We start from the raw sequence: 11,923 nt of genomic DNA, 5'->3' as shown, positions 1-11,923 counted from the left end.
TTTATTTATTATATTTATGCATGATTGCACTTTTATTTATATTTATTACACTCATTTGTGAGTCACCAGCTCATATGAACTTTTGCACACCCTTTATGTGTTTTGGTGGAATTGCACTTCACTCTATATGAGTTTATCTAATTTTTGTTTGGATTATATGATTATTATTTTTGCATTTAGGTAATTTATGCATTTTTGCACTTTTATTTATTTCACTTATTGCTTATATAGATATTTACACATAGGCGTAAGGAGCGCCACATAATTAGTTTTTTATTTTTGGTTTAGTTCATGTGAGGACACTGTTTTATGTTGGCAGCTCTTAATTAGCCTATTGGTCATTGTTTGTTTGCGCATTAGTTTATTTACTTTTAAGGTTCGCCATCACTGTGCTAAAGGGACACCCATATATGCTCCCTCCCTGATCTGAGCTGTGTGTGTCCATAGACACACATAGCGGCAACCACGTCCCTGCTCCCTCCTCCCAGCAATTTGACTGGTGGCAGCAGGGGCCTGCTGAGGATCCAAGTTCTGGAAACCATCCTGATAGATCCTGGACCCAGTGGCTGTGACAAGAACACTGGTAGGTGTTTTGGGGGGGGTGAGGTTAGTAAAAGTACTGGGACTTTTTTACCTTAATTCTGTGAATGCATTAAGGTAAAAAAGTGTAGCCTTTAGAACTGCCTTAAAGTGTCACTAAACCCAAAACAGTAAAATCAGTCTTTGTATGCACTAAAGCATGCTTGTTATACTCACTGTGGAACTAGAGGGCTTAATCCTCTGCATTGTGTAAAAAGGCTGTTTGATCCTGTCTCCTCTGATCCTCCCCTTCTTCCAGAGTCCCCAAACCACCTCCGAATAGTACAGAGACTAGGGGACAAGCTACACATGCTCAGTTTGATGTGTATTGCTAGTGAGTTTTTTTTTTTTTTTCCGGAAGAGTGTATGTGATCAGCACAGGGCCAATCAGCACTGTCCAGACAGAGGATAAGGGGTCCTGCATCCTCATAGGAAAATCAGGGGAGAAATAAAACTCCTCCTACAAGCTTTAACCAAACACTGATAGAAGTCACAAGACTGCTATATACTGTTGATGAGAAAAGGTATTTAGCAGTTTATATTTACTAAAATAATTGCTGTTCTATGTATTGTGGGAGACCAGATATAGTGAATGCAGAGTCCTGGGTTTAGTAGCACTTTAATGTCCAGCCAAAACTTTTTTTTGTCTTGGATATAGTGGAAAAAGATTAGATCCCTTCTTTGATTTGTTTTTTCTGCTATCCTGGGCTTCATTAGAGAGATTTGCCCTCACTTAGTGTCCCTGGGACATTAGTTTCACCGGGCAAAGTGAGGGGGAAATAGAAACAGTCGGGCAGCACAGTGATGTAGTGGATAGCACTTTCACCTAGCAGCAAAAAGGGTCGCTGGTTCGCATCCCGACCGCAACACCATCTGCCTGGAGTATGCATGTTCTCCCTGTGCCTGTGTGGGTTTCTTCCTGGTAAAATTGGCCCTAGTATCTGTATAAATGTGTGTTAGGGACCTGTAGTAAGCTCCTTGAGAGCAGGGACTGATGTGAATCTACAATGTATATGTAAAGCACTACGTAAATTGATGGCGCTATATAAGTACCTGAAAAAAAGAAATAAACAATTCCTGTCTGGTAAAACCATTGTCACTGAGGCAATAAATCTGGCCATACACTAGTAGAATTTTGTTTAAATAAATGTTGTTTTTGAAACATTTGTTCAATTTTCTGATGGTTAGTGGGGTCCAACTGACGATCATTTTTGACTGTAGTACTGAGAAAGCTTGACATTTTTTCTCAAATGAATTAAATTCTACTTATGAATGTAGCGTTTGGATAAAGATGTATGTATTATCATGCGCATGTTATTGAAACAAAAGAAACCCGGTTAATACATCTAGGATTCAGTTTAAGTATCGGGTCTGATCAAAGGCCTTTGAACAAAATTAATTGACTAAAGCCGGCCATAGATGGAGTGATTTTCTTTCCTGCAATCATGTCAGTGTTGATAGGGGAATCCCTCCCCGCTAGCAATAATCGCATGTAAAATCCGACATGCTGGCTGTACCCAAGTTGATTGATTGATCAACTTGGGTACATTCAGCCTGCCCATACATGGTTTGAATGCCATGTTGAACCAGCCGAGATTCGAACCGTCGCTTTAGTGATGGCAGGATCTGATGCACTGATAAACATTCTTTCAGAGTTTCCGTATGAAGGTTTGAACGAAATTCTACTGGTATATGGCCAACTTTAGTTGGGGAAAATCTTTCAGAGCCCTAAATAGCAGAGGATTTAATCCTTCCCTGCTCTTTCCAAAACTAAAAGAAAACAAAAGTTTTGGCTGGACATGCACTGTAAATACATCCACATAAATAGGCAAAATGAATTCAGATAACAAATCCTGCTGTGATAGTAATATGGTAAGAGAAGCCAATAACATTTTGTGGAAATCAAGTTATTGCCATTTGTTTTCTAAGAAGGCAAACAAAAAAACTGGGGAAATAAACAGAAAGATCAGCAAAAGTTTGATTTTTATCCCTTAATAAAAAAAAAGTTATAATAAAAGGATGCTTTGTTCACTATAATGTATTAAAAATGAATCTGTGCAGGAAATAGTACTCAAACTGACAACACAACCACCTTTAATTTACCTTTTTCATTGTTGGGAATAAAATACAGAATAAAGTGAGGAAATGGTTCCCTCTAGTGGTGATATTTAAGTACTGAATGCCAGCAGTAGGTAAAAAATACCAATTAGATTTCATTACTCTTCTGATAAGATATGTTTACATTTGTTACTTTAAAACATAATTTAACAATATAAAAAAGATCAAAGTTACATGTTAAAACCTTTTAGTCAAGAAAGCGGGAAAGGTCTTCCTTGATTTCTGCTTCATCCCAAGGTCCGTGGATGTTATCTTTGAACAGCTGTAGTCGGATAAGGATGTAAGGGCACAGGAATGTCACAAATCCAAGCAGCAAGAAGAAGAGCAGGGCTCCCACGCTAGATATACTTAGCAGCCCTGCCACAGAAAACACGGCAAAGAGAAATGTGACACACGTGTAAGTCCGTGGAGTGTAAGCTCTTAGCTTTCTCTGCAGGCTTGGCCAAAGAGCAAAAATCTGGATGGCAAAAGTCACCATAGTAAATGCGTGCAGGGAGCAAGGAAGGCGTGAGGCCAAACAAACGGAAGCAAAAATGGCCATATTAATGGACAATGTGTTAGAGACCACTGCTGCATTGGCTCCATAATCAAAGAAGACAAGATGTCCTATGAGCATGAGAACAGACATGGCATAGATAGTATCTGTGCTAATGGACTCTGTCAATGTTTTCAGCACTGGAGAGAAACCATAAGTGAAAGCTACAAACACCAAGGAACTCTTCAGATCATACCAGCGAGTCCGTCCATTGTCCTTCCGCCCAGCTCCTTTGTCCACTCCATCAAATATAAGGTAGCCAAGGAGTGTGAGAGCCAACCCAACCCCACATAGCTTCTGAGGGGACAACAAGTCCTGGTCCATATACCACCAAATCACTGAAAAAGAACAGACGCTACATAGCTGATGGATTACAACCACAGATTCAAACACCACAGCCCAGTAGCTGTAGCGTCGAACATAGATATTCTTCCTTAGCTCTTCCAGAAAACTTTTATCAACGTAATTGTCGGGGAATGGCTGTCTTTCATAGAGAACCTTCCTCCAAGGAGGGTGGCCATCCACCGGATCTGGTGAAGAAGAGCTCTGTTTCCATGTTACATCTGTATAGGCACCAGAATTAGAGTTATGCCGAACTGGGCTCATATCTTCCTACTTGCTTGTACAACTAGGTTCCAAAAGTAAATCCAAATGTCATTGCCTGTAAAAAGAACACAATACAATGTAAAGAACTCATGTTCATGTAAAAAAAAGTTATGGTTGTGAAAAAGAACATTTTATATTGAAAAGAACAAATTATATTTAAAATACTTGTAGATTTAGGTCACTGTTTATCCATTTACTATCAGTTGTTTCCTGCATATGAATCTACCCAGACAACAATTCAAGGCCAACTATTTTTTAAAGCTATGGATGGAGAGGGAGAGAGAGAGAGTTAGAACTTGATTCAGGTTTATTGCTGTCTTGAAAGACTTCCTCCCACTTACTGTCTTGTGAAATCAGGAAAAGAAAAGAGGGGAAGAAAAGAGGGGAAAGGGTTCACTGGGACAAGAAGACACAGACACCCCTTAGTTATATAACTGCCAGGAGCTGCCAGATGGCGGCAGCCTTTGACGGGTGCAGACATTTTAATCCCTTTCAGGTCGGCGGCAACGTTTATCATGATTGACTTTGGATCTACACCAGAGGACATTGTTTTTGTTTATTTTTTAATAAAGGACTCATCCAAAAATGCCTCATGTTTTTTTTTTTTTTTACACTACACATTTTTTGGGGGTGAATGAGTAGGGGCACTATATACACTATACTCATTCACATAGGGGGGAGGCTAGGATCTGGGGGCTTCCAGATTCCGACAAGTCACCCCCTGCACCCCCACAACCACTGAGCCAGGGTTGTTGGGAAGAGGCCCTTGTCTTCATCAACATGGGGACAAGGTGCTTTGGGGGTGCACCCCCCATGTTGAGGGCATGTGGCCTGGTATGATTTAGGAGGGGGAGCGCTCCTTCGCACCCCCCCCCAACTTACCTGGCCTGCCAGGTTGCATGCTCGGATAAGAGTCTGTCATTTTGATGTGGAGGTCCCCTTAAAATCCATACCAAACTCGAAGGGCCTGGTAAGGATTGGGGAGGGAATCCCACGCCATTTTTTCACAATTTTTTATTGCCAGTAGCTGTTTTTTTTTACATCCAGCTGTCAGCAGGACCCCCCGCTGACAGCTGATGACTCTTGTTATGGATATGGCGGCTGGCTTCCCAGCCCGCTCCTTAACAACAAGCTTTTCACTGAACTCCGTTTAAAAAAAAAAACGCTCTGCTAACTGCTGGGCACCAGTGGTTAGCGAAGTTTATGAGTTGTCATCGTTTTTTCTGCAAAAATGCTGCTGCTCCAGAACGTGTTGGCAAACGGGTTTTTTTCTGCCACTAAACTTTTCTGCCAAAATACACTGCTAAAAGCCTTTGTGTGCATGAACACATAGGATAACATGCAGGGGAGTTTAGAGGTAGTTAAATAAAAAACATCTGATGCCCAAAACAGCAGCTGTAAAAATGCCCAGTGTGCATGAGGCCTTAAAATTAATCAAGTTTCCATAATGTCAAACATTTTATCTTCTCCTTCCAAACAAATGTCATGTCTCCATTGGTAGAAAAATAAAAGTACAATAAAAGTCTGCTCAGTCAGTCTTGTTGTTCTGGCAATTTTCACTGACAGTTCATCGAGGTCAGTGATCTTTTTCAGTGCAATTTAGCAATATGCTTCGGTCACCGACATGCCCCGCCCTTTAGCAGACTGGTCAATGACAGAGCACCGGGATAATGATGAGGTGATCACTCTGCTCTCTTCTATCAGCACACTCCCAGTGTTAAATTGGGTGCTGCTGTGCAAGGGATCACATGAAACTAATATTACAAAAAGGTTTGGGTACTTACATTGTGTCACTTTAAAAATGTAATGTTTTACTTTATACATACCAGGAATCAGTGTTTTTTTTACACCTGCCAGAAATTCAGCTTTAGAACAGATACAAAAAAAAGATGAAAAAAAATGATTGTATCTCGATGTAGAAAAGAGGAATAGATGGTAATTCGTGGAAACATCTTGCAGTGGGAACTAATGAAAAGTTGATACATAGAAATGTATGAAATATGTGCAAATTGGATGTTCTTATCTAAACCAAGGATCCCATATAGTACTGAAGGCTTCTAATCTGTGCTCCACCCAGGATTATAACATTTTCAATAAACACATTGTATGCTGCTTTGAGCCAAAAAAAGATATTTTCTGGATCTTGTAAAGCAAATGCTTTACAAGATCCAGAAAATATCTTTTTTTGGCTCAAAGCAGCATACAATGTGTTTACAATGAGGAACATCAGTGAAATGAGTAACAGAATCATGTTACTGATACTAAACGCACACTGTTTAATTTACATTGTCCCTTCTATTTCTGTATATGGATGATGGCACTGTAATTATTTTAATAAAAACGAACATCTAAGTACCTTTTCCCTAATCGATATACAGCTGTCACATGACCCATATCTTTCCCAGCCTGTCTACAGTGTAAAAAAAATTATAATAATATCAATAAACTGTTTTATGTTGTGATATAAATATATATTTGAAGTCAAATCTTTACTATTTTTTTGGTGTGGGGCAGATTTCTGCCAGTCACCGGCAGTGTCATGCCCCTTCCAGCCTATGTCTTAGAATAAGAGGGAGGTGAAGCCACCATTAATCTACATGTAATCTCCCACCCCTATTGTGTTCAGCTGGTTAGTGGGCATGGAGAAGGAGGGAGTGGGCTGTCATTTACCACTGTATATAGGCCCACGTGTGTGACTCTAGTAACATGGGCTGATAGGGAGGAAATGCTCAGCACAGAAACTTGCGCAAACTGAGCATGTGCAGAGCTGCCAACATTTCTCTGCAAAATCCCTGGTTGAATTGGGGACCTGAACAGAAGGGGGAGACAGAGAACAGCAAGATCAACAATTTTATTGCAGAATGCAGAAAACGAATCCCATAGTGAGTATAAACAGCATGTAATATGGCATTTGATAGCTTTTTATCATTTGGGTTTAGTGACACTTTAAAATGACAAGCCAGAGAGAATGTATTTAACCCTTTTATCTTCCTTCTAGGTGTCAGTACTAAACATTGACAGGGTACCCAAACCAGATGAGTTTTATCCGCACACAAGATGCAGCACAGTGCCCATCGCTGTACAGTACAAGAAGAGGTGAGTCCATTCAGCACAATGCTTCTTATAAAAAAAACTGGAATGTGCAGTAACTCACAAAAAACAATAAAAACATCTTTTAGGTTGCATTCAGACCACAAAGTGCATTAAAACGCACAGAAAAAAACATGCCTATTAATGTGCATTGACTTACTGTGCATTACTGGGCATTGAACTGTCATTTTACTGTACATGCACAAGAGTCAAAATCCTCACACTTTTTTTTTTTTTTTTTGTTAGGCACACTGCAGTGACCCAAGCTACCATGCATTTTTGTGCATTGTGTTATGTAACACTGTAGACATACACCTCTATAGTGTGAACAAGGCACATAGAAAACAATTATTTTCTATGTATCCTTGTGCTGACCCTCTGTTGATCAGTGCAGATAAATGAACATGGTGTGACTGAGCCTCAGTGTTCGGATTGCACTAAACAACCACTATCCCAAGAAAACTTTATTCTGATAACTGCGTGCAGTAATGATAGTTTTCAGTATATTGACTCTACTTTCTATTCCCCATAACTTTATTTATATTGATCTTCATGTTTACCTGCAGACAACACTGTCCTGCTAAAGTGACAATGACAGTGGTGGGAACAAACTGTAACAAATTGATCCTGACCATGTGATACCATGATAATCAAACACGTGATCACATGGATTTGTTTACATGAAAAGTTGGAGTCAAAAATGATGCGGCTGGAGATGTGGCTGGTGGTGTCTGCTCTACCTTGCCAGACACCACCAGCCACATGTCCAGTCGCATCATTTTTTACTCCAACTTTAAGATCCATAAGTGTTGGTTCACACTGAGGCGGCACGACTTGCAGCGCGACTGCCTCAGGCGACCTGGACACGACAGGAGCGGCGACTTGCAAAACGACTTCTGTATAGAAGTCAATGCAAGTCGCCCCCAAAGTCGTACAGGAACCTTTTTCGGTTCCATTGTACAGAACGGGATGCGACTTGTCAGGCGGCTAAGTCGCCTGACAAGTCGTCCCAGTGTGAACTGGAACAAAGGCACATCCAGATATCTGGCTGATGGATACAACCACCTCTAACCCTTGATGTTCTGGATGGTTTAATAACTTTTGATACACACTCTCTATCAACCAGACCTGCATTAAGGGGAAAGGACTATTCTACCTCTCCTCTATAGCTAAGGTCTATATAAAGTTATACCACTAAGTTATACAACAAGACCATCCCACAATATACGGACCCCTGGCTGATGTCATTCACGTTCTTTGTTGCTTGTGCGCTGTTCTGATGGACACAGCTTTCTTTTCATTTTTGAGTTATGTTCTTTGTCTTTTTGGGTGAAGCATCAACATTTGGGATATAACCTACAGATCTGGAACCCGCAAGCCCTCTGTCCCTGAAGAAGACCTGCATTTTGTTTTTCGAAATGCGTTGGATGAAGCTCTGGGCTTTTCCTTGCAGCTGGTTTTCATTTCTGTTCCCAATATTGGTGTTTGTTGTGTATATCCCCATGTTCATGTTGCTATATATTATCAATGTGTAATAAATTTTGAATACTTTTTTACCATCAAACCGTTTGTGACCCGGTTTAAAGTCCCAATCTGAGGAATCCATGTTTTGACTCTATGTATCAGGGATGTGGTCCACAATCAGTTTAAGTAATTAGTTGCGGTAGAGGGTCTCTTTAAACCGGAATTGTAGTTTGGGCACTACAGTTTTGTTACAGCTTGCAGCTTCACGGCTGCTTACGCACTGCGCATGTGCGAATCACGCAGCGCTTCCCTATTGGTCGGGCAAACTTCTGGGACCAGAAGATTGCAAGGAAGGAGAGGAGAGAAGAACTTCCGCTCAAGCTGTCTAGGCGGCCTGATCGGAAGTGGGAGAAGGTACCTGTCAAAACGAGGTACCCACTCCTACTCCAAAAATGACATGTCAAATGTGGCATATGGGGGGGGGGGGGGAGTGCTTAAAGCAGAACTTCCCCTTTTGGTGGAACTCCGCTTTAAGAGCAAGAGGCTTGAAAGTTTTTGAAAAGGTAAAAAAAAAAAGTTGAGAAAGGCCACATTAAAGGAACTCCCTTTCTTGCCAATATATACAGGATATCGTACTTACCTAAACTGTACACTAATATATAAATACATTGCTTTATACCATAGCTGGATGGATTAAATCATAAACATATACCGGTAATTGCAGCTTTTTTAGATTGACACTAATACTAATCGTAGTGTTGACAATAATAATGTTGTGCTTATATATCGGAAGCGCTCCAAGATTACGCCGTCCACTCCAAGACTTGGCTCACATTGATCAGCTCTCGGGAAGCCTGCAATCCAACTCCCAGCAGGAGCTCAGTTTCTTAGTGACGTGTCCATTCAACCACAGCCAAGTAGAGCAGGTATGCGGGGGAGATAATATCCCTCTCTACAAGTAATCCTAATGTTTCCACTACATTAAAATGTGATCTACTAGGGGGAAACTGTTGGAGGGAATTACAGTGAACAACAAATGGAGACAAGGTAGAAATCAATGTAACTTTTTTTAACTGATGTTACCAATGCTGACCAATGAGCAGTTTTGATATCTTTTATTTAAAGTTGACTTTTAACCAATTTTTGCACTTTCCCCTCCATACACTTTTCACATATTTACATTTTTTTCTACATACAGTATATACGGTACCTTCTTTTCTGTTGCATCATTTCACTTTTAATATTTGGAGTGGCTGTATTTAGTTTGGATAGTTAGGTGGAAGGTCCTCTTTTAAAGTGTATGTCTGGGTAAAATTAAAAACAGAATCACACTCAATCCATTTCTGAAAACACATTGTACACATGCACATTTCCACATGTTCTATCTCTGCACTGCAAGTACAAAAAATGTCAGCTGATCCTGGCAGAAATCCATTGAGATCCTAACAGTGCACTCTGCCTCACTAAATCCCAAGCCCTGCGCAGTTATTCTCTGTGAACTACAAAGCATCTCCTCCTTCTGTTGTGCCAATGAGAACAGAGGGAGGTGTTCTGCAATTCAGTAAAAGAGAATTGTGCAGAGCTGACAACACTGCTTGGAATTTCAGTGCAGCAGAATTGCTGCTTTCTAACAGGAAGTTAGGAGCATGAAAAGAATAAAATCTACAGAAATGTGCATGTAATGCAGAGATGTACTGAGCATGTTAATCATTTTGTTTTGACGTATACTTTAAATCTTAGCCCTGGTACACACCAGTGTGATTTGATGGTTCAAAGTCGCATGACAAGTTGCACCCTATTGCTGGCAATCGAACCGTTCAAATTGTTGCGACTCTTTTGTAGTTGTTTTTGTTTTGTTTTTTTCTTCTCTTTTCTCTCTTTCTTTTAGGGTGGGGTGGGGGGGGGGGGAGAGGGGGGAGACGGTGGAATATTTCTAACAACTTGGAGTGTATTATGAGACAGATCCATGTTTGTGTTGATTGTGTTTTTGTGTTGTTTATTATGAATGTTTTGTGTGTGTGTGTGTATATATATGTGTGTGTATATATATATATATATATATATATATATATATATATATATATATATATATATATATATATATATATATATATATATATAGTTTTGAAATGAAATGATGTGGAATGTTTTTATGTGTATAATATCTTAATAAAAAATAATTAAACAAATTGTTGCGACTCAAGTCGCAGCGACTTTGAAAAAAGTTCCTGCACTACTTTTTGGGGATTTCATTGCGACCTGCATAGACTTCTGTTAAATGATGTCGCAGGTGCAAATCACACTGATCTGCGGCTCTAAAATCGCAATGAAGTCGTGTAATTTCAAAGCTGCACTGGTGTGAACCAGGGCTGATTACACAACAGAAGGCTGCTCAAAGCAGGGGGGAGCACTCTCCTCTGCTCTGTGATTGGACAAGCAAGAAAGTTAGAAAAATGACCCAACCAGTACTGTCCCCCCCATAGTAAGCTGGCACCAGCTTCCTAATCAGTACCACTCCACTATTCCTTGGCATAAATCTCTAATGTTGGCAAAGTTTTTATACATTTTCTGAAGCACACTGCTGGCAGTTTGCCCCGAGTACTAGCACCAACCTGAGCAGGCATATCCAGACCAGCCTCCCCCTAGAGAGTTGTTGAGAATAGATTTTCCTGGACAGTCACTATTGTTCTCTGAAGAAAAGGCCGGGGTCAGAAATAGGGTTAAAAAACAACAAAGGATAGGGAATGGCTCTGTTTTATGTGAAAGCAATTAATTTAAGTGTATATAAATATATATGTATATATATTGCTTTCACATAAAACAGCGCCATTCCCTATCCTTTGTTGTTTTTTATTTTTTTTTTATTTATTTTTTATTTTTTTATTTGTTTAGGTCTCACCTAGGTGGTACCTTCTTTATGGGGGGGCAGCAGTTTTTAAATCCTAAGCGCGGATTCTTTGGATATACTCAGAAATAGGGTTGCCACCTTTTCTTCAAGCCAAACTCGAACACTTTTGCAGCACAGGGCAATTTTTTTTTTTTTTCCTGCTGTAAACACTATAGGATTATAAAAGACCTGGAATACATTTGGGTGCCCCAAGTTGAGTAGTAATGTAGCGCACAGAGGGTGCCTTGGCAAACAGTAGGTGTGGCCAAATTGCTCATGCTGACATTATCACCCCACCCTTCAGTCAAACCTGCTCCTAAACAGCTGCCCGCAGCTCCCGGACGACAAAAGATTTGTGTATGACTATCTCGGTTACTTGGGGAGCCACAGCCCGGTCTGAATAATGTGTCCAGGTTTTAGGTGGACTGAAACCCGGACACATGATTCAAAATCCGAACTGTGCGGGTGAATCCTGGACAGGTGGCAACCCTAGTCAGAAATGTCATTACAGACTTGTTGGTCTATGCACCCGATTTCTTTCAAGCTGCAATATATTACATTTTTGGTTTGGGGTTTTTATACCGCTTTACAGAAGTGACATCCACTTATTACTAAAGTGAAATAAAAGTTTGTATTCGTGAGAC

At 40.3% G+C, this 11,923-nt stretch overlaps 1 protein-coding gene across 6 annotated transcripts in view; it reads right to left on the bottom strand.

Annotated features, from left to right (window-relative positions):
- Positions 1–2,652: 2,652 nt before the first annotated feature.
- Positions 2,653–11,923, bottom strand: part of PIGC (phosphatidylinositol glycan anchor biosynthesis class C) — a 45,117-nt gene continuing 35,846 nt past the window's right edge. For 4 of the 6 annotated variants that reach the window (XM_073593222.1, XM_073593221.1, XM_073593227.1 and 1 more), the window contains 2 exons: positions 9,603–9,696; positions 2,653–3,893 (listed from right to left, as the gene is read on the bottom strand). In XM_073593222.1, the coding sequence (XP_073449323.1) occupies positions 2,885–3,838 (954 nt within the window). In that variant the 5' untranslated portion in view covers positions 3,839–3,893; positions 9,603–9,696 and the 3' untranslated portion in view covers positions 2,653–2,884. The remainder of the gene's footprint in view (positions 3,894–9,602; positions 9,697–11,923) is intronic. The other 2 variants (XM_073593225.1, XM_073593223.1) reach the window with 1 other exon arrangement.

This window comes from Aquarana catesbeiana, linkage group LG07 (assembly GCF_042186555.1).
Source record: "Aquarana catesbeiana isolate 2022-GZ linkage group LG07, ASM4218655v1, whole genome shotgun sequence".
NCBI lineage: Eukaryota > Metazoa > Chordata > Amphibia > Anura > Ranidae > Aquarana > Aquarana catesbeiana.
Note: the sequence above shows the minus strand (reverse complement) of the source record. Positions and strands in the feature narration are given on the sequence as shown.